The 24,017-nt window shown below is 44.4% G+C and overlaps 1 protein-coding gene across 1 annotated transcript in view; it reads left to right on the top strand.

Moving 5' to 3' along the window:
- Positions 1 to 24,017, top strand: part of LOC115130357 (POU domain, class 6, transcription factor 2) — an 89,729-nt gene that overhangs the window by 61,029 nt on the left and 4,683 nt on the right. Inside the window, exons 5-8 of the mRNA XM_029661427.2 lie at positions 6,739 to 6,882; positions 13,898 to 14,107; positions 17,154 to 17,307; positions 20,515 to 20,683. Of these exons, the coding sequence (XP_029517287.1) occupies positions 6,739 to 6,882; positions 13,898 to 14,107; positions 17,154 to 17,307; positions 20,515 to 20,683 (677 nt within the window). The remainder of the gene's footprint in view (positions 1 to 6,738; positions 6,883 to 13,897; positions 14,108 to 17,153; positions 17,308 to 20,514; positions 20,684 to 24,017) is intronic.

Below are 24,017 nucleotides of genomic sequence, written 5' to 3'. Positions count from 1 at the left end.
TCCTCTCATCCAGAAGCGATAACGCTATTGATTGTTCATTTTCCCTGTTTGGTTCACTTTGCCATACTTTTGGCTGAGTGATGACGAGTATGACAGAAGGGCTTAAGATGGATGTGCTACTTTGACAGATGGACTATGTGTATCTGGCTGCATTCAATAGCATTACTTTGCCAGGCTTCCTTCTAGTGCTATCAACCCCATTACTACATGAGGACCCTCTCAGACAAGCTGAAGTACATTATTTTCAATACTGGTCAGATATACTGTGCTCTCATGTACAGGTTTGTTTGTCCATTACATATGCTGAGTATGCAATTCCACTATTTTCATCCTACCGTAATTGTCCACTCTTAGGTGGTTTGGTCCCGTTTGGTCCAGCTAAATGCTCTCTGATAATGACCTTATAAGGAGCTGGGAGAACTGAGGACTATAATGGATGTTGTTCCAAGCTCGTTGGTAATGCTAGAACACTCTGTTCTCCTTTTCCAATATATATCGCTGCAAAACAAACAGATAATTATGTTTTGCAAAATGATTGTGAGATGCTTCCTTTTTGTTGTCTGGCCCCGGTTGATACCCATTACCTCTGCTGTGTTCTGTCCCGTTGTGCCCCCCCGGGAGGGAAAAAGTTATTAACTTAAAAACAGGCACATAAGAAGAGCCAGCCCAGAATAAACTCCAGTTAGTTTGTGTCAGACACTTTAGTTTCCAAAGGGGGTTTCTCCACGCTCACAGAGAGCCTATTTTCTCTCCTATTCCAGAGATTACACGGGTTACTGCCCCCGGGTGACCCTCATGGTCAAATGGCAACAGCACAGGCAACAACAGTGAGCATAATAGAGCATAATAGTAATAGTCCTCAACTTTTTTGCCCATGGCGAAATACATGTTTTTTTTAACAACGTGACTGTTTCATCAAAGAATGACCTACCTTGAATCGAGGACCTTGTTTTCTCTATACTGACCCCTACTCCATGTACTGTACACTGTACTGTATACCGTTAATATGATGAATAAGGCTTATAGAGACTGATGGTAAGTAGTAGCGACTGGAAACATCTGTGGCTGGTGTTCCACTGAGGATAACCTGCTGTGTGTCTCAAACTGGTGTTTGGTCCTACAGTGAACCTGACTTTACATTACACAGCATCAGAAGACGCAGTACTCCCTGGTGACTCCAGAATATGTACTTATGCAATTATTTCATGTCATTATCAGGCTCCTGGGGCTCCTGTTTGTGTGTTATTGGCCCGATACAGCCACGGTGAGCGACTAGTGAGATCCATAACACTCCATAACCACACGATTCACCAACCTATTGACGGGAGAATGAAAAGTCTGGAACACAATGGTTTACATGGCGGCCCTGCAAACGGGAAGATCACTATTTATCTCCTGCAACACACGCAATCAACACAAATGCTGGGCCAGGTCTGTCATTTTCTGCCTCCTGTTGTGCTGTTGAGAGGAAGCACTGTGGCGGAAAATCACCTGTTTAGGTGTCAAACACCGCTATCCCCCCTCCTTATGCCTGGCTCTCCCTCAAACTGCTAGCCATATTACCCAATACAAGATCCTAGGCTACAGCCCAGTTGGCGCTCTCGTTTTACCTGGATTTACTAGAATAACAGCCTCTGAATAGCAGAGGGATATCAAACACAATAATACTACCACAAACAGTTGTTCAGCTGCCCACTTATACACTGTAGCTACACAGGACATAGCACCATAGTTTCAAAGCACAAGAGTATCACACACACACACACACACACAAACACACACTGGGTGGGGAATTTACTCACACACACAAACACACACCAGGTGGGAAATTTACTCACACACACACAACACACACTGACAACGACACGGCTCGGGGCCCTGGGTCTAAACCTCAGCCTGTGCAACTGGGTTCTGGACTTCCTGACGGGCTGACCCCAGGTGGTGAAGGTAGGAAACAACACTGATCCTCAACACTGGGGCCCCACAAGGGTGCGTGCTCAGCCCCCTCCTGTACTCCCTGTTCATCCATGACTGCATGGCCACGCACGTCTCCAACTTAATGATCAAGTTTGCAGACAGAATACAGCAGTGGTAGGACTGGTTACCAAAAACAACGAGACAGCCTACAGGGAGGAGGTGAGGGCACTGACGGAGTGGTGCCAGGTAAATAATCTCTCCCTCAACATCAACAAAATGAAGGAGCTGATCGTGGATTACAGGAGACAGCACAGGGAGCACGACCCCATCCACATCGACGAAACTGCAGTGGAGAGGGTGAAAAGCTTCAAGTTCCTCAGCGTGCACATCACTGATTATCTGAAATGGTACATCCACGCAGACAGTGTGTTAAAAAAAGCCAAATGGTGCCTCTTCAACCTCAGGAGGCTGAAGTAATTTCGCTTGGCCCCTAAGACCGTCACGAACTTCTACAAATGCAACATTGAGAGCATCCTGTCGGGCTGTATCACCACCTGGTACGGTAAAAGCCCCGTCCACAGCCGCAGGGCTCCCCAGAGGGTGGTGTGGTCAGCCCAACGCATCAACGGGGGCACACTGCCTGCCCTCCATGACATCTACAGCACCCAGTATCACAGGAAAGCCAAGAAATTCCTCAAGAACCTCAGCCACTCGAGCCAAGGCCAGTTCACCCGCTACCATGTAGAAGGCGGAGACAGTACAGGTGCATCCAAGCTGGGACCGAGAGACTGAGAAACAGCTTCCATCACCTACACTCAGTACCCTGCCCTGAACCTTAGTTACTGTTCTAGCCGGCTACCACCTGGTACTCTACCTTGCACCTCAGAGACTGCTGCCCTGCCCACATAGTCATTGAACACTGGTCACTTTAATAATGTTTACATACTCTTTTACACACTTTATATGTATACACTGCATTCAAGTCAAAGCTCATCCTATATAACTACTTCTGTACACACTTTTTCTATTTGTATACTGTCCATACTGTCTGTACACACCATCATATTATATTCCGGATTCTGACATTGCTGGTTCTAATATTTCTATATTTGTTCATTCCTTTCTTTTTCTTTTTTGGGGGGGATTTGCGTGTATTGTTTTGTATTGTGAAGTTTTACTGCACTGCTGAAGCTAGGATCATAAGCATTTCTCTGCACCCGCGACAACATCTGCAAAATATGTGTACGTGACCAATACATTATTGATTTCATTTATTGATTTCACGCCAACTACATCAGGAAGTCAAGTGACTCTGTCAGAGCAGATACCGTTGTCTGTTTACTGATCTAGACCTCTCCGCCTCCACATGAAGCCTGGCTCTGCTCTGCTCTGCTGTTGTGTAGACACCCCTCTCTACATCCTCCTCCTCTCCACTGTGCCTCTATCAGGCTAGCACATCACCCCATGGGATTACCAAATACACATCATCAACCCAGTTACATGAGGAAATCCTCTTTATCAGACCAGCATAACCAAAACGCCTAAGGGCCTGATATTTAAACGATAACATAACCAAATCCTCTCTGTCTCACCTGGGCTTGGCCATTGTATCACCTCTCACTTCCCCCCCTCAGCAGAGGAGAGAGAGCGGCTCCACTCAGAAATGGAGGGAGGATTACCTCTTAATGCAATCCCTGGCTGACTAACTGATATCACCAGGCGACCCTTTCCCACCACTTTCTCACCAATACATGTAGTCATTTGAAGTTTTGGCCCAGATAAGCCCCTCCCTCAAATCCAGCTCTGCTCCTCCAGCAGGAAGCAGGATACAGGGTTCTGGCTGACTCTCTCCATTCCCCCACTACATATATGGATTTCAGCCATGGGATTCCCTATGGGCCCTGGTCAAAAGAAGTGCACTAGGGAATAGGGTGCCACTTGGGATGCAGAATTGGGGGGGAGGAGGGGGGGTCTGGTCACACTCTCCTGGAGCAGTTTTAGTTTGTCTGATATTATGAAAATATGACAAAAATACAGGTCATTGTGTGAACTTGCATGTGAATTGCGAGGAAGACAACCCTTATATCTACTGTATATTTCACTCTCACTATTACTATTCACCTAATACTTTTTTTTGCACTATTGGTTAGAGCCTGTAAGTAAGCATTTCACTGTAAAACCTGTTGTATTCGGCGCATGTGACAAATCAACTTTGATTTGATTTGATTTGACAATGTCACGCTAAAAAGGCTAAGTGACACTGCATACTTTATCATTTAAAAAAAAAGGAGTCTAGACACACTATCAGTTTGTCTAGGTACCAATCTCACTCCAAAGACGTTTTGGCATGAAGGCATCTTGCCACTCCATGGGGTAGCCAGGTTATTTTGATCCTGTTTATCTTGAACTCCCGCTGATTCCATGAGATGTAAAAATCAACAAACTATTGCTATCTCCATTGACATGAGCTTCAATATGATCAAAAATGAACGAGATAAGTTTAGAAGGTTAGAAGTCGGGTAGATATCATCGCAAAAATGGAGATCCAAAATGACACGAGTCCTTCAGGGCATCCATTTCACTGTAGAGTGACATGTTTTCAAAACGATTGCTGAATGTCAAGTAATGAAATATATGCTTCCTCCTCTGTTTTGTTCCTCTGGCCTTTTACTACCCTCCGTAGAGGAAATTAATTGTAAATTATGAGCCTCTGATTGGAACAAGATCATGGAAGAACAAATCAAATTGTCAAACGTTATAAAACCCTCCAAAGACATATGGAAATGATGTGCAAATGTTTTATCGTGTGGAGATGATGACAGATGTCAAGTAGCCAATGACGAGGAAAAGCTTGAATGAACTCTCCGATGTGCTGTAAAATAACTAAAGTGGAAAGACATTTCTTCTTAACGCTTCCTACTGAGGTTGCTCAGAAGGACGAACGGGCCATGGGCACATAAGAAAGAAAATACCTGTGATTATCTGGAGAGAAAGGGAAAAAAACGGATGACTTTCAGACTAGGGGACGCAATATCAATCATGGCCAATTTGAGGCCACCAACATGAAATATGATTTCATAAGACAAATGCAGTGTCATTCTTAATGTGCTTAACCTTTACTGTCAATGAAAAAGTATTGATCGTTCTGTGGCATTTTTTTTCTCTCCATCATTTGATTTCAGACGCGTAATAACACATGGTGATGGGGAACAATAAAAGATGAATGGCAACTGAACGGTCTCAGTTTAACAAAGATCAAATCCCCGGAGAGCGATTGTGTGGACAGAAAAATGAGTGGAATTTGTGCCTTTGCTGGAGTCGTTTTTGATATTGTCCAGAACTATCTGAACAATAATATATTTCCATGACTCTCTAAGTTATCTATCTACGTATCAATGATGTTTTTACATGACTGTAACATTGTCTACTCAGCGTGATATATAAAGGCTATATATGAATTTGAGTGATTACATTACCCCCTCATCCCTCAGCTGTTTACCAAAAAGTGGTGTGGTGATGGCTTTGTTTTTGTTTGAATTCCAGATTGCTCCTTTAAGGTGCTTATTAGTCTGTTCAATATTTTCTCCAACCATCTTTGAATATGTATTAGCCCTCTGCATAACATTATTGCCAACCAGGAATAGTTATTCACAGCCTAAACAGTACTTCTATTATTTCTCTATTCTCTTGAGTCATTGGACGATCTCCTCTGCCGGCCTGCTATTTTTTCCCCCCTTACTCAACCTAATAAGGCTCTGCTCTGCTGCACTACAACCAAATCAGCAGTGCATTTTCACCCTCTAATAAGTGGTTAGCTTGATTTATCTGGGTGATCTCATGCTCCTACGAGGCTGGAGCTCCACAGGCTCTGCCCACACGGGAGACGTCCTTTACAATCACTTGGCCTGTCCACCAGTTCCAGATGAGTCCATTACAGCCAGGGTAAACGCGGTCATTTTTTTAAACCCTGGAAAGGAGCAGTGTGGTGGCGCGGTATGGTGGCAGGTTGATTCAGAGTGGGAGCGTGTTGAGATGGTTGAGGATACAATGATGCATAGCTACCATGGCTCCTTCTGTCGTTAAACCGTCATGGTCTGGTGCTGTCCAGCCTCTGCAGAGATGCTGCAGGGCCCTGGGGGAGCCCCGAGGGCCACAGGAAGCCCTTAGACTGGTAAAATGGGCACTTATTCACCGGCCCACGCCCTGTCCCTGCCCTCCCGGACCCCACCCTGTCCCTGCCCTCCCGGACTCCACCCTGTCCCTGTCCCTGCCCTCCCAGACCCCACCCTGTCCCTGCCCTCCCGGACTCCACCCTGTCCCTGTCCCTGCCCTCCCAGACCCCACCCTGTCCCTGCCCTCCCGGACCCCACCCTGTCCCTGCCCTCCCGGACCCCACCCTGTCCCTGCCCTCCCGGACCCCACTCTGTCCCTGCCCTCCCGGACCCCACCCTGTCCCTGCCCTCCCGGACCCCACCCTGTCCCTGCCCTCCCGGACCCCACTCTGTCCCTGCCCTCCCGGACCCCACCCTGTCCCTGCCCTCCCGGACCCCACCCTGTCCCTGCCCTCCCGGACCCCACCCCGGCTCTCTTCTGGGCACACGCTTCTAAGGGCTGGATGATGGACTACTGGTCATATACCTCACAGTACTACTTTAGTAACAAAGCATCAGCACTATATTCTGTCAAGCTACTTCACTTTCCTCATCCTCCACTGTCTCCCATGTTTGTTTACTTACAGTAACACTTGGAGAACACTGATCACTGGTTCTAATTTATAACCAAACGGTAACTGTCATTAACGGTATGATTCTGTCCCTGCAGTTGAACCCTCTGGCCAGCCAGGCTGCGGTGGCGGCAGCAGCAGCAGCTATGGGCTCTATGGCCGGATCCCAGGTCTTTGGCAACACCCTCTCCAACCTGCAAGCTGGAGTCACGGGGCAACTGGTCACTAATGCACAAGGACAGGTTAGTGATCTTTACCAGTCGTAATATCAAAAGAGGAATCCTAGAGGTTTCACAGTGTTCATTAGACCTGACTAGAACTACTTGTAAATGAAATGCGAAAGTTATAGTGGGGGAAGATCACATCACGTAATGATGGTTTCACTGTATTTTCCATGTTCTTCAGTCAATGTTACACTGTACCAGTCTTAGTAAACACTTTCCACTAACTAAATACACACAACACACAATTCCAAAGACTGGATGGTCTCAATGTTTCATTTTCATATGTAGTAATCTTGTTTGGGGGTTTCTTTCTTTCTTTCTTTTTTAGCTGCGTGTTATGTGGCGTTGCTCCGCGGCAGCCATCCTGCCATATGTTAAGCTTTTTGGGAATAAACAAAGCCCTTCCTCCTCTTATCCGCATGCAGCCGTCGCAGTAAAACGCTGACCTTGTCATATTTACAGGGTGGCTGCAGAATTGTTCCATCAGTAGCCAGAGGCTTGAACGATGACGCTTGTCAGAGTGGGGCCCTATCTAATGAATCATCTTATCGCAGGTGCACACGGCGCATATTAAAGGAAGATCGCGTGGACAATGTGCCCTTTCACGCCAGCCAGTTATTTACCTTAACCCCTATTTCATCCCTCGCTCTCCGCCCTCCTCCCGCTATCCTGTTTATCACTCAATTAAAACCACGGCCCGGCGAATACCTTTTTGTGGTTTTATGATAAGACGGACCTAATTCCATGCTTGTTTGTGTAGGAAGTCTGTAAGGAGTAAGAATTGCTGTACAGGGAAGATTCTGTCAACATGCTCATGACAGAGCAATGCACATACAGTTGAGGTCGGAAGTTTACATACACTTAGGTTGGAGTCATTAAAACTCGGTTTTCAACCACTCCACAAATGTCTTGTTAACAAACTACAGTTTCGACAAGTCGGTTAGGACATCTACTGTGAGCATGACACAAGTAATTTTTCCAGCAATTGTTTACAGACAGATTATTTCACTTATAATTCACTGTATCACAATTCCAGTAGGACAGAGGTTTACATACACTAAGTTGACTGCCTTTAAACAGCTGGGAAAATTCCAGATAATTATGTCATGGCTTTAGAAGCTTCTGATAGGCTAATTGACATCACTTGAGTCAATTGGAGGTGTACCTGTGGATGTATTTCAAGGCCTACTTTCAAACTCAGTGCTTCTTTGCTTGACATCATGGGAAAATCAAAAGAAATCAGCCAAGACCTCAGAAGAAAAGTTGTAGACCTCCACAAGTCTGGTTCATCCTTGGGAGCAATTTCCAAACGCCTGAAGGTACCACGTTCATCTGTGCAAACAATAGTACACAAGTATAAACACCATGGGACCACGCAGCCGTCATACTGCTCAGGAAGGAGACGCATTCTGTCTCCTAGAGATGAACGTACTTTGGTACGAAAAGTGCAAATCAATCCCAGAACAACGGCAATGGACCTTGTGAAGATGCTGGAGGAAACAGGTACAAAAGTATCTACATCCACAGTAAAACGAGTCCTATATCGACATAATCTGAATGGCTGCTCAGCAAGGGAAAAGCCACTGCTCCAAAACCACCATAAAAAAAGCCAGACTACGGTTTGCAACTGCACATGGGGACAAAGATCGTACTTTTTGGAGAAATGTCTTCTGGTTTGATGAAACAAAAATATAACTGTTTGGCCATAACGACCATCGTTATGTTTGGAGGAAAAAGGGGGAGGCCTGCAAGCCAAAGAACACCATCCCAACCGTGAAGCACGGGGGTGGCTGCATCATGTTATGGGGATGCTTTGCTGCAGGAGGGACTGGTACACTTCACAAAATAGATGGCATAATGAGGATGGAAAATGATGTGGATATATTGAAGTAACATCTCAAGACATCAGTCAGGAAGTTAAAGCTTGGTCGCAAATGGGTCTTCCAAATGGACAATGACCCCAAGCATACTTCCAAAGTTGTGGCAGAATGGCTTAAGGACAACAAAGTCAAGGTATTGGGGTGGCCATCACAAAGCCCTGACCTCAATCCTATAGACAATTTGTGGGCAGAACTGAAAAATGCCCGTGTGAGCAAGGAGGCCGACAAACCTGACTCAGTTACACCAGCTCTGTCAGGAGGAATGGCCCAAAATTCACCCAACTTATTGTGGGAAGCTTGTGGAAGGCTCTCCAAAACGTTTGACCCAAGTGAAACAATGTAAAGGCAATGCTACCAAATACTATTTGAGTGTATGTAAACTTCTGACCCACTGGGAACGCGATGAAAGAAATAAAAGCTGAAATAAATAATTCTCTCTACTATTATTCTGGCATTTCACATTCTTAAAATAAAGTGGTGATCCTAACTGACCGAAGACAGGGACTTTTTACTCGGATTAAATGTCAGGAATTGTGAAAAACTGAGTTTAAATGTATTTAGCTAAGGTGTATGTAACCGTCCGACTTCAACTGTATCGTAGGCTACTTATAATTGTGTATGACTGTAGATGTTTTTCTATGTTTGTCCACACATACTGTAAACAGATTCTGTGAGTCTGTGTTAGTCCTTGATGCTAAATGCGGCTAATGAGACAGTGTGGGTTTCCCTGGTCTGGGAAAAGGTGCCGGGGCCACAGGGACAGATCGCCATGGAGATGCATTTGATGGGATGCTCTGTGCTTTTGTAGTGTATCGGCGACTGACATTGGCTGACATAATCAGGTCACTGAGACGGTCAAAGCCCTGGGCTACAGTCCTTTGCTCCCCACCTCATTATTTCGGAGCATTATTCAGTCTGAGCACTCTGAAACGTGCACCACACTTTACTAACGTAGCCAGGGTCCGCACACGCACACGTGCGCACGTACACGCCGACACCCCTCTTATACTGGGAAGGGAACATTACAGAAACTAAATGCATGCTTGGAACTTGACTGGGAGACAAAACAAACACTGCCTCAGAAGCTGCCCACCCTAAAAGCAGAAATGGTGTCGGTATGTAGATTCTCAAACAGGAAACAAAAGAATAGCTTTTATCAGACTTTGGTGTTTATTTTGCTGGAAGAAGGATAGAGGGACTAGACTAGCTCGAATACATGTACACTTCTTGAATATTAATTCTCTAGCTAGGTAAGACAACATTGTGACAGCGTTGTACTAAAGCACAAGGAATTTGATAAAAAGATATCTGTGTGAAAATCCCTGTCCTGCATTGATTTTGAGTCCTTTCTTCTCCTAAGAGAGGTCTTTTAATCTAAATTAAGTATTTTTGGTATTTTGAAGAGAGCGGAACACAATACAGTAGTGGTTACAGTCATTTACCCTATCACTAATGCCCATTGGATTTCTTCAGGGGCGCAACTTTGGTTTTATACGTGGGGGGGGACATAATATTTATATGTATATATTACATTTTTTGTCAGATAAACACTCCAAACAGCCTACCCGACTGCTCATAGGCGTCCACATGGTCCTAAAGCACCCCGTTGCCCTGTTTGTATCACATTCCAATGATGAAAATGAAATTTCAGAATATGGGGGGGGGCATGTCCCCTTTCCCCAGTGAAAGTTGCGCCCTGGATTTCTTGTTAGAGTAGGTTCCAGATAGGGGCTTTTAAAAGCATTGGATATAATAATGTGGCTTTAACATGTGTCATCCTGATTATGGAGTATATGTGTCCAGTAATCAACGAAGCCACTCTTCAGTCCCATCTTTGTAAGGCTGTACTGTAAGAAAGAGTTCATTCAATAATGAATTTCATATCAGTACACAGTCTACCTAAGGAAAGCACTGCACCATTTTACCTTAGTTCCTCAGTATCTAGAGGAAACATTTCCTCACAAATGCTTCTGTCATACTACGTATTCCCTTGTACTATGCACAATTTTACCACACATTCTGTGCCATACCTTCCATGGCTCCATAGAGAAACCTTTAATATTTTGACAAAGAGAGCAATGGTAAGATCTATGACCTGAAAAGTAGCTAGCCCCAAAACGGTCTGTGATGGGGGAACTACCAGCCCTGTTAACCCTGGTGGCTGGTCTTTCTGTTTCCTGGTGAAACCCCCATGAGCCATCCATCCCCTTCAATGGGCTTTGATGAAGGCTACAGCCCACAGGGCAGACACTGCTGTTACTAATGCACACTACACCAGGTAGGAACACACACATGCACTGTTAACCTGCATGCACACAACCAGGGAGGGACTCCATTGGAATACAAATCATTCCTGCTCGTGGAAGTCCTCAGAGGTGGAGGAAACATTCTGGCATTGCCATTTTAACTTTTGAACACCTGCTTTAACGATAACAGCAGGACAAATTAAGCCAGGTGAATGCTAGTTGCTGTCCAGGTTTGCATGTTTGTGGAAGATTGTACTGTACCCAACATTACCTACACCAGTATTCCATTTTAGAGCCAGACAATCAAGAGGATTCGGGAGCTGTATAAAGCAATTTACATACCATGTCCCTTATAAAAATTGATATGCTTGGTGTCTTGGAGCTTTAATGAAGAAAGTCAGGATTTCCCAACGCGGGCCTCTATTTCCTTGGCGGAGAGAGAAGGAGGGGAAAATGGCTAAAGATATTGTCTGGCCACCGTGGCTAACACCACCGATTGGCCTGGCCGAGGAGATGACATGACGTTTCTGTGGAAACGAGAGAAGAGCGGCATAATCTTAATGAGGTCTGCTGAGAGAGAGAGAGAGAGAGAGAGAGAGAGAGAGAGACCCAGGTCCTGACCATTCCTGACACGCCTCACGATTGGGAAAAAAAAGACAAAAAGGAAAGAGAAACATTTAGAATGCTGGTTGGACAAAGCTGACAATACTATTGTTTGTTGCAAGGTGCCACAGCCTATGTTGTTAAAAAATGCCATAACTTGCTGTAGTCTGAGACCAAAGCGTGTCTTCTCCATGGACCTCTCTGTGAATCTACAGGTAAAATAATAATCATTTGTGGGTGCTTATATTTGTTCTGTTATACACAAATGTGTGATGGAAATGTGTTTCTTGCATATCCCAACTCCCCCTGAGACACCCACAGGGAGTGGGGTCACAGTAAAGGTTGTCATTGGTCAGCGTCCCTGGAGCAATTAGGGTTTAGTGCCTTGCTCAAGGGCTCAGCGACAGATTTTCCACCTTGTCGGCTCCAGTATTCAAGCCAGCGACCTTTCGGTCACTGGCCCGACGCTCTAAACTCGAGGCCACCTGCCGCCCACCAGGTCTTCCCTCTAAATGTATTATGTTTTACAAAATCAGTGTCACAATCGACTGCCTTGAGAAACGCCATTGGAGCACTACCATGCAACACCCAGGAAGTCTGAGGGAGAGATGGGAGACGCGGCGGTGGCGGTGCATCCGGGGACGAGAGCTAAGCTGTCAGTTCCCTGCCCGTGTTATTACGTTTATAGAACAACCACTTAGTCCAATAAGGATGAATAATTGAGCGGAACAAGTCAACCGCCACAGAGGCACGCGAAGCCAGGCGTCGGGAGGCATGAGCGTCAGGCGGCGCAATAAAATATGCTAAGTGGCAGGAGAGGAGAGCATTACAGGGTGGAATCAGAGCAGGCGACGCGGAGCGCGGAGAGCGAGAGAGAGAGAGATAAATTATCTGTCGCTTAATGCGAAGCAACGTAAGCAAATGAGCCGTGGAGGGGATGAATTACAGATTGCCGGCCTACAATTCTACCACTGATCCCTTCACATTATATCAAACGGAGAATGGGGAGAGAGGGGAGGGGGACCAGGCAGAGGGAGGTATGGCAGGAAGAATTAGATTAGCACCGGGTGCAGTGGTGAGATGGTGGACTACAGTATGAAGGGATCTGTTTGCATCTCGCTGTGAAATCATATGGAGTGACAGGTGCATGTGTAATAATTGAATCCCTGCCTAGATTCAATTATGCCGGTGTTTCATTTATACACCATGCTTGAAGTAGGTCGAAACCCTGGGCAGCATGAGCTACCAAAACATTCATTGTGCTTATGTCCATTTATTTTGCTTTGAATTTTGCCTGCGACTATTTACATATCTATTTTTGAGAAAATAGGAACGTGTCAGCCCAAATCTTCCAGCCTGGTCCAAACGACAAGGTTTGTAAAATAATGGCAACCCCAACCACGTTCACTCTCCTCTGGCATAATGAGCCTGGGTGCTGTTGTTCTGTCAGTGGAGAGAGCAGGCAGAGAGACTGAAGTTGTCTGTCCAGGACCAGACCCCAGATGACATTAACCTTCATCATCGGGAAGAGGCGCTAAGTCCCCCCCCTAAAGCGCTACTCTTGGCCGCACTCTGGCAGCTCTGAGAGCTAAAACGCTGCGGTGACACTCTGCCGCCCCTTTTGATCTGCACTTCCTGATTACAGCAATGGAGGAGAGCAGAGGAGAGCTGGGGGGGGGGGGGAGAGGGGAGTAGGGGATGAAGTACCCCAAGGACCCTGGGAGCTGTATGGTCGTGTGTGTGTGTGTGCGTTAAGGGAGGGAGATCTCTCAGCACAGCCACATTACCAACCCCCCTTAAACGGACAAAGACGCATATACACACATGAATCACACACACACGCCCCTCTCCTGGTCTGGTGATGGATAACACAGTCAGTGGTCTGCACCAGCACACACACAGGTACTCAGAGCTGACCTTTGCAGTGTGCTCCCAGCTGGGTGCTCTGCCTTTGCTTGCGTTGGCCTATAAAAGCTCCTCTGTGACAGATGATCAGAGAATCTGTCTGTGCGTTCCCTCATACACTTACTCAACCATCAAGTGTTCTGCGCCTGGGCTTGGTACTGTCATTCTAATGGTTTGTGCGCTCACTGATATGCATGTGTGGACGTGCACAGTGCTCTGTGTTTTACTTGCTGTGGGATTTCATACAGAACATGAACATCGCTCCATACTTCTGTCCTGTAGATCATACGAACAATATGTTCTAATGACGTTCACCCTCCTACACTTCTCCGTGTACTGTAGATCACTGGAACGACCCATCTGATTTCTTCCCCTTCTCCTCTCACCCCTCCTTCGTAGATAATTGGAACGATCCCACTTATGCCCAACTCTGGGGGGCCCTCGAGCCAATCAGGGGGCGTAAACCCAGCGCTGCAGGTCCAGCCAATTACACCCCAGCTTCTGACCAACGCCCAGGGCCAGATCATCGCCACGGTGATCGGCAATCAAATCCTGCCTGTCATCAACACCCAGGGAATCACACTGTCACCAATCAAGCCTGGACAGCAGGTAACCACACACACAGACGTACAGTACACACGCACACATGCACAGATACAAACATGCGTGCACACACACACAATGCAGACACATGAAGATATGTTCCTAATCACAGTACATTTGCAGGCCAAAAACATTTTCCATCCAATTGGCGACAGATTCTCATGCGACTATTCTAAATTCCACATAAGCAAATGATGCGCATTTTCCCACCAGAGATGTTTCCATCAAATCGACTTACTGCGGATAAAAGGCTGTGCGTGATTATGTAGAGCTTAGAAAAATGACTTTTGTGGTTAAATTCCCATGTGCGAATAAAAAAGCATGTTCAAATCTACTGATGGTTTAGTCACAAAGACAATCATATAGCGAATGTGTCCACCGGTATTGGTACGTGCGCCCTAGCCAACAGCTTGCAGATACAGTGCGGGTATAGCCTACATGATGAGATTATTATGGACAAAAGAGCAAGATTATTTACATTTGTCAAACGTCAACCAAGCATCGAACGTCATGTCACCAGAATAAGACCCTCTATATTTATTAGGAAAGGAGCATCAAACTCATCACCGTGCACTTTCACCCCCCTGTGAAGTTCACCATAACGTATTTCATCTGTAGCCTAATAAACTGCATGCTTTCCCGAGCTGTAGTGGGAGGACCACACGACATGCCATCGCATGATGGTTAGAGCGGCAGGTAGCCTAGTGGTTAGAGAATTGGCAAGGTAAAAATCTGTCGTTCTGCCCCTGAACAAGGCAGTTAAACCACTGTTCCTAGGCTGTCATTGTAAATAATATTTTTTTCTTTTAACTGACTTGCCTAGTTAAATAAAAGTAAAATAAAAAAAATTATCACTATTTGCCCATTAAAGCTTTTCCACCGCCATTTATCGCATAATTAACTTTACCATCACAAAAAGATCCCACCTTGTCTAGCGTATGTTTTTTGTCGACATTTGGAAAGTTTGCCGACAAATTTGCTCTTTCCATCAGGCCTGTCGTGACATTTTTTTAGGCATAAAAAGGTTGGAAGGGAACCTGGTTACAGGAGCACATAGATACACACTATAAAAATGGATGAGGAGAAAAATCTTTATCTGTGTTGATTGAACTTTTTTTCTGTTTACTCTTGAGAAAAGTAACCCTTACAAAACGAGTCAAGTCTGATGTTTTTTTCAGCTATCAAGTCGTCTCATCTTCTGTCTAAACACAACTTGAAAAGGTTTCCCTTCACAAAAACATAACTCCCAACTGTAACATTTCATTGGTCCCAGTGTTTGGAAGACGTTGCTTTCGATAAAACCATTCAAATTGACTCTTTTGACTAGGGCAGTAAAGATTATAGAAATACTACAGAAAGAAATCAAATCTGTCGAGCAGTAGTGTGTGTGTGTGTGTGTGTGTGTGCGTGTGTGTGTGTAAAGCACCTGTCAGGCATCCTCTTAGACTCCCTCTCAAGAAGTATGCAGAGTCCCTGCAGAGCCAAACAAAAAGCAATGCTTTTCATCATCCCACCTAAAACTAAAATACTCCCCCCTACACCTATTTCACCTCTGTGACCTGACCATGTTGTAATTCTCCTTAAAAATCAAACATTTGAAGGGATAATCATGTGTCTCTAGCTAGCAAAACAATACAAGACCAGACTGAACCTCTAAAAGGGACAGAAGGCTCTCTTGTGCTCAGAAGAACACGAGTTCTTTAGTGCTATTTGTATGAGTGAGCTTAAATCCCACCTAGTGCAAAAGTTTTATGTACAAAGTAAATAGCTTCCTTCTTTTGGACTTGCACATACATGGTAGGTGTCAGACACACATACCAAAGAAACCAAATAAATGACCAGGCTTTCAGCCATAAAAAAAAGCAGGTTAAGAAAGTGAAACATGATATGTAAATGGAAAGGACAATAGTTCAGTCTGATAGGGTGGTTTAACTCAGAAGATGGTCTTAAATGTGACTTCACGGAACACCGGATCACACTCGTGATCGAATGAATGCATTTGCAATAATGTTTATGGTTTTTGTCCTCACTTCAAAGACACACGACACCGACAGTTCCACAGGTGTAATTTACGGTTGTCAGCGCCGGCAGTGCGGAATATTTCCAGTGAAGCTAGATAATTCTCTCTGCCTGTCAACTGTCTTGACAGTATGTGCATCTCTGTTGACATCCACCACACTTCCCAAACAAACCCATACCGAGGAGAAAATAACTAATAGCAAGAGAGAGGAGTGGGAAAGCCAACCTAGTTTACGGAGGAGACGGCCTTCGCTTTAGAGTGAAGACATATCAGCTTGATCTTGTAAGAGCAATTCATTTGCTCACAAACATGAAAATGCATCGTTTTCTTAGAGCCGAAGCACATTGCCTGTAAATCCTAAATTATGTTTGCTACAGGAGCGGCGGTGTCCACGTGTCTTTTCCTGCACAGACCTGCCTTCATTAGCAATTCCCTTGTGTCTTGACGACTGGAGAAAACACTATTGTCATAGTGTTCTCTACACTCCTGTATGGCAGAGGGAGAAAGAGAGAGAGAGAGGGAGAGGGATGGAGGAGAGAGAGGATGGTGGAGAGAGAGGATGGAGGAGAGAGTGAGGAGGGAGGAGAGAGTGAGGATGGAGGAGAGAGAGAGAGAGAGAGAGAGAGAGAGAGAGAGAGAGAAATACAAACAGCAGAGACACCAGTCATCGCCTATCAAACTCCACTGTCTGTATCTATACAAATGTAACACTGTCTGTTTCAATAGGAATCTAGCCCTGACTAGTTTACTCTATTGACCCGACTATTGATACTGCATTGTGTGTTATCATTCTGAATAGTTGTTAGCATACACTGTAATGATCATATAACCTCTTTACATAAACCTAATCATATTATGTTCAGCTGTTAATGTCAAATATAATTGCTGCAGTGTCACAGCAATGTACAGGTGCTGGAGAGTCACCATAACTGCTGTGGTTGGTTATGAAGATCGCTTATAGTGCTATTGGTGCAACGTTATAGGGGCTGTGTTGTTGTTTTAAGTCAATATTTCATTTCTGTGTGTCCTCAGCTGCCTCAGGCTCAGCATGTTCAGACAGGCCCATTGTCGTCTCAGCCCAACCTGCTCCACATGCCCCACAGCCAGAGTCCTCTCCGCCAGGCCTCTTCCTCCTCCTCGTCCTCATCTTCCTCCTCTGCCCTCAGCGTGGGTCAGCTGGTCAGCAGTGAGTACCCGGTGACACACTCGCACACGCGCGCGCACACACACACACACATATTAAGAGAACATTCAAGCCTACAGATAAACCTACATGGTCAGAGGATTACATGTTGTCATTGACCACAGTCTTTGGAATGGTGAACCTTATATTTCAAGAGCACTGGATTTCTGTTTGTCCAGAAACTTTAGATTTTCGTCCTTCCTCTTCTTAAAGTATTTATTTAATATTCTGTTTATTAGACTATAAAAACACTGTGTGTAATGAACACCAGCCTAAGTTTCCAAATGCTTAGCCCTCTGTGGACCCTTAATAAATCATAGAGCCTAAGGCTGTCAGCAGGCAAACCGTTGCCTTAAAAACTCTGTTTTCGTCAGATAAATATAAATACATTTAATTTGTCACAGGCTACTCACCTACATTCCCTCATTTTGAAGGCATCTGCGACTGAGTTCTGCATTCAATATAAAGAAGTTGCCATTGATCAACTTGTTTTATGTACTGGGTGGTTTGAGCCCTGAATTCTGATTGACTGAAAGCCATGGTATATCAGACCATCTACCACGGGTATGACAAAACATTTTGTTTTACTGCTCTAATTACATTGGTAACCAATTTAAAATAGCAATAAGGCTCCTCGGGTAAGGGCTGTGCCTAAGAACAGCCCTTAGCCATGGTATATTGGCCATATACCACACCTCCTCTGGCCGTATTGCTTAATTACACCATGGCGCTGTTGATAATAATCGTTTCTGATTGGCTTGAAGGCCATTCTAGAGCGTGCATTATTTCCCTGTAACGCATGGTATATCAGCACGGTAAAATTCAATGGCTATAGTTAATTCTTACATGTTCTATGTTTCAGCTGCTATTGAAAGCAACAGTCGAACTGAAAACATTATTGTCATCGTTGAATTCAATTTTCATAATAGCAAGCTAGGACTGATGGCTTGGTTAGCTAAACTAGCAAGTCTGTTTGTTTGGTTACCAAGGCAACAGCCGTAGCTACCTAGTAAACGTTCTAGCTACTTCAGTGGATGTTGAACACATTTCTACCGTCAAATTGTCGCCGTGGTATGAAAGGGAACATCAAGTCGGGGTTCTCCGTCAATGCATCGTGGAGCACACATTCCACGTCGTTCAGGAATGCATAGCTCCTTTAGGTGAATATCCCGTACGTGGACATGGAGCATTATTTTTTATTTTTTTCTGTGTCGAATCATACGTAATATCGTTTTTTAAAATTCTACATTCCTCTTGCCAATATACTGCCCTGGTCCAGCTCATTGTCTTTGCAAGGTCCAAGGGTAACACTTTATTTGGATAGTCCATCTGTAGATGCTCTACAGGCTATCCACAAACCATCATTAACGTTTAGCCTAACTATCTACTAACCCTAACCGTGACCCTTATCCTAACCCTAAACTTAACCCGAACCTGAACCCTTAGTCTAACCCTAACCTGAACCCTTAGTCTAACCCTAACCTGAACCCTTAGTCTAACCCTAACCTGAACCCTTAGTCTAACCCTAACCGTAACCTTAGCAAGCAGTTGCTTATCAACAGATAGTTTGTTGATAGTATCCATACTATAATAAAGTATGACCAAGATTTTTATTCTAAACGAGCGGATGTTTTTTTTTCAAACATTCAATGTCTTTTTAGATCACAAATGCCTACACAGGGTACATAGGAATTTCGAACCCAATGTAAATGAAATCCAACGCCATCATATGGAATATGTATTATTTGTAAAGCCTTGAAGACAGTCATATAGGAAGGAGACCAGTGATGGATCACAGTGGACAGACAGTGTGGGCACCACTTACAGAGTGGACGAATCATTTCATAGAGAAACACACTTCAATGGCTCTCCATTGGGGATAATCAGATGCTCATCAAGGTGGAAGTGATGAGGACTGAGGATGCAGCTAGTGCCCATCCTCCCATCCTTTTAAGATATTCAGGGCCTGCATCCCAAATGGCAGCTTATTCCGTATATAGTGCCCTACATTTGACGAGGCGAACCCTCCATTCAGTCAAAAATTTAAAAAAATAACTATAGGTCCTGGTCAAAGTAGTGCACTACATTGGGAATAGGGTGCCATTTGGGACGACTTGGTCCCATGTCTCCAAATGTTCGCACGTCTAGAGCTCTGCCGCCGGAGAAGCTCAGAATCGCTGCGTCTCTTATGAGGCCTCACGGCAAGATGGCAGCCCGATAGATTTTTTTTCTTCAATACGCTTGGAAAATTCCTTTAATAATTCATTGATAATGACCAAGATGAATAATTCACTGGCACAAACTTTGCTTTAGTAAGCAGGATGCCAGGGCACCTGACATTGATGTACAATGTGAAATCACTTTTTATTAGCTATGAAATTCTTCATAATGCTTCGGGGAAAATAGGTCCCCAAAGTCACTTAGATGTGGGTCCGCAAAAGCAGCAATTTACAAACAACAATTAAACAATAAAATGTCTTCTTTAGAGGAGAGTTGAATGCCATCGTTGAACAACTGAGTAGTGCAGCACACACAGCAGCACAGTCTTTCTGCGGAGGTGTCAACTGACTTCCCCAAAGGAGGGGCAGATGATTGGAATGATCTTCTTAATAAACATTCCACAGGCTTCTTTTTCCATGATAAAAGCGCAGAGTTTGGGCTATAAAACTATTGGCTTTCAGTCTGCTTATTGTTCATAATGAAACAGGAGGAATGCTGAGAACGGCAATGGCACCACAGTGGACTAACCCATTGAATGGACACGTCTCTGTGCTGCTGTGTCCATTATGTGTCTATGAGCTTTCACGTTGAAGATTAAATGAGGAGCATTTTCCATGTAGCGTTAAACGCAAAGCCCTCCTTTCACTCTCGATACCATTACAGTACATATTGTACAGAGACCGCTATTATCAACTAGAGGGCAGAGAAGCACCAGAATGGCAATCACTGCTAACTCAATTCATAATATATTTCTAAAGCCACTCCTGTTGTTCGTCAACAGAGACCAGAAATGTCACGTTATAGTGGAATGTGTGTGAATTAGCTATATTCTTTGTATTCGGTGTGTTTAATGGTGCTAGCGCCCCTCCCTCTGCCTCCATCTCTACTCCCTGACAAATCGGGTTTTTTTTTTTAAGGCCTTTTAACTATACGAAGAGTGCCTTGGTCCTTCTCATTTTTTGACCCCCCTCTATCTGTGTTGCATTGTAGACCCCCAGACGGCCGCCAGCGAAGTGGATGGGGTCAACCTGGAGGAGATTCGGGAGTTCGCCAAAGCGTTCAAAATCCGCCGCTTGTCCCTGGGGCTGACCCAGACGCAGGTGGGTCAGGCCCTCAGCGCGGCCGAGGGCCCGGCCTATAGTCAGTCTGCCATCTGCAGGTAAGGAGAACTTGGGGTGCCGAAAGATTCACAGCAAAGCATGGTATTTTCTGGCATAGATCTGTTGATTTCGGTGTCTCCTGGGATATTCCGATCCTTCCCATCAAGTGATAAACGTTTTTTTTCTCGACTGCAGTGCAGAAGTTAAGTTGACTCACTCATTGTGGCACTAAAAGGGCAAATGAATGCAATATCTTACCAGTTTTATTCAAATAAATATGTAGAACCACGTGTAGAACATGTGAAACCGTTTTATATCTGAATGATGTCCGGTCACTCCCCTGGAGATCAACGGATCCTCTTGCTGCGCTCTCCTGTCGGTGTAGTAGCCACAGTAGACAAAAGGTGCTCAGGAGTGCTGTCTTTGAGACTGCACATCGTTTTCTGGTGTCCATGACGACTCACATCCATATTTCATCTCATATTTAAGCAGACATCATTAAGATATTAAAATGAATGCATAATTGAAGACCATCCAGTCAAATGAAGGTCTCATGTCAATTCTCTGTCCTCCTCTCTTCTTCCCCCCCCCCCTCCTCTGACATGACTTACTTATGCAAAATACATCACCTAGAGTATTACACAAAGCACTTAAAGCATTTAATAATTACTAAGGCCTATTGCTGTTCACTCTACATTGGGCTTAAGAGAACCTGACAAGAACCAGTCTGTTAATAAGATTGTCATGTTCCACAGTCCCGTAAGGACGTGCGTTTAAACGCCACATTAACTATTCATTAGATAATCGGACATTTAGTGTTACCAGGTAATGTCTCGTTCTTTTTAAGCCTTTCCTCCTTTAACTTCAGCACCAATTAACTAAACCCCTTAGAAGTGCACATCTCTCGCCATTATATTACGTCCCAGCATTCAAACACCCTTCATTCTTAAGTTTCACACGATCTAAAAGTACAATTGTCTCTGTTCTATTTAATTTTTCTCACCAAGTGTACGAAATCAATAGTTGAAATATCGTAATCACATCTAATTAAGTTCTGACATTTGGCCTCATAGTATTGTGCGTTACTGCAGTAGCATCTCTGTCAACAGTTATCATCACTGTGCCCCTTCTTATTCCTGTATTCATTTATAATGCGCTTCTGAACTGCATGTCCTCTGCTGATGACCTGTCCTGCCTACAGTATGTGACCCAGTGCTACCATGCGCTCTTAAAATGTTCATCACATCAGCATCAAACGGCCGGTATAATCTGAAACTGGGGGAGCAGGGTTCTTATGAGCAACAGCCCTTTCAAACTAATGTTTCAAGTCTTATAAAAAAAAAAAACACCCATGAAATATTTACACGCGTGCATAATTCAGACATTTAGAACGTACATTAAAAGCCATTAGCTTCAAAAAAAAAAAGAAGAAAAAAAAGGAACAGGTAATGTGTCCTTGTGAGTTTATCTATGTCGGTAAGACCTTCGTTTTGTTGTTGGTATGACGTTTTAAGTAGATAGTCTTCACATGCTTTAGTTTAGTTAACATCAACAGAGAAATGGAAGTTGGAGGAGACGAGGGGACCGCATGCTAGCTTAGGGGCTTGCTGTTGTCATATGTCACTGGAACAGACAGTGACACAGAGTTCCATCTTGTCGGATTCCATTGCTCACTTTGTTAAAAAGGCTTTATTAGCTTATCACAGGACCACAGACATCCCATAAGGACATCATCAGACCAATGGGTTGGAATATTGTCTTATCATAGAGTGCTTTGTACAAGCAGCAAATGCAATCTGTCATCTTAGGGTTAAACTAAAATAAAGATATTGCCAAAATGCTTTTTTAGATAACGTTGCAAATGATGATTGATGGCATGCTTTCCCAAATGGAGGACACCTTTTCTTGCAGAAAAAAATCGGCATTGAGTTTAAATCCACCTCCTCCTCAATGCAACTACGCGTCCAAAGATTCACAGTGCTGTTAATGTGACCACCGCTCAGAATGCATCGGTGCACAATGTTGTCTTAACTACTCGTTTCTGGTGTAATTCCTGAAGGGGAATTATGTTTCCATGTTTAAGCTGCATGCATTTACAACATTCATTTACACTCAAACTTACACATCAAATTAAGCAGAAATGTGCCTCCACACCCACCCTGTTTATGTTGCATCGCATCCACTTCTTTCTCCACCTGTACCTGGCATGTTGGATTCATATCTGAAAGCTCGGATACTGATTTAATACATCGGATCTGTCCCCTGTATTCTGTAAGTAATGGACCTTCCACTTAGTCAAATACCCATTCTTACACATGGCCTCACGATATTGTTAAAGGGTTAAACGCAAACAGCACTGTAAGCATTAGCACTTAGCAGATGTTTATGCATGGCCTGAAAAAGGTACTTTTTAGGTCTTAAGACTGTTGAGAGAGAGAGAGAGAGAGAGAGGAAGGGGAGTAAAAGAGGTAGATATACAGTATGTATTCATTTCCCACTGGTGGTTCTCAACTAGTAGGAGTGGCTCCTCAGTGAGCTCTCCACTCATTTGAGTGCATTTGGTCCCTGTCGATCCATGAAATGTCCTGTTTCTGCCCACTCCATATATTTACTGGCTAATGTATTCCTTGCAGGATGGAACCGTCCTCTTTCCACTGTTTAAGAGCGGCTTATAAATAATACTGCCCGTCGACAAGCAGAAATGTAAAAACAGAGTTGGAAAGCGGAAAAACAGACAGGGCATTATTCGCTATCGTTCTGTACGACAAGTCGACTCTCCACTAAGAAATGTCTTTCATTTTGGTCCTGTGAGAGGGGTCCTTTCTCCCAGCTCTGAGGCATCTCCTCTCCTGCCTTCCAGGAAGATTATATCAAAGGCATCCGTGATAGGTCGAGGTCATAGAAGAGGCCTAGGCGTGTTCCGCTCTTGTTTTAAAGGCGTATTACTTTTTCTCTCAGCCGCCTCGCCCCTGAACACCTAGACAGATGCCTGGACTCTCATTAGAGGGCAGGCAGCTTAAACTGCACTCTGACACTGATTCCATTATTACACGGCATGTGAGAAACCCAGCAACTTTAGCCCAGTTCCATCATCCTTCAGCACGTCCAAGCCAAACGCCGTCTCTGTGCATGTCTCACAGAACACTGCAGCTGACAGGGTCAAAATAAACTGAGTTACAGTACAGATACCCCTTACAATGATCTAGTAGTACAGTAGTATATATCCACTATTTGGTGAGATCATACTGATTCAGCAAGCCTTAATTTAGCTACTGTTCATGACTTAGGAACTCTTTCAAAACTTTGGAACTATTGTTTTGAGCTATTGAGGGTTCATTTCAAAGGCACTAAAGTACACAATACACTACATTCAAATATTTACTTGTGCTTCAT

This window comes from Oncorhynchus nerka, linkage group LG6 (assembly GCF_034236695.1).
Source record: "Oncorhynchus nerka isolate Pitt River linkage group LG6, Oner_Uvic_2.0, whole genome shotgun sequence".
In the NCBI taxonomy this organism is placed as follows: Eukaryota; Metazoa; Chordata; class Actinopteri; order Salmoniformes; family Salmonidae; genus Oncorhynchus; species Oncorhynchus nerka.
The sequence above is the reverse complement of the archived record's forward strand: the minus strand, read 5'-3'. Positions and strand labels throughout refer to the sequence as shown.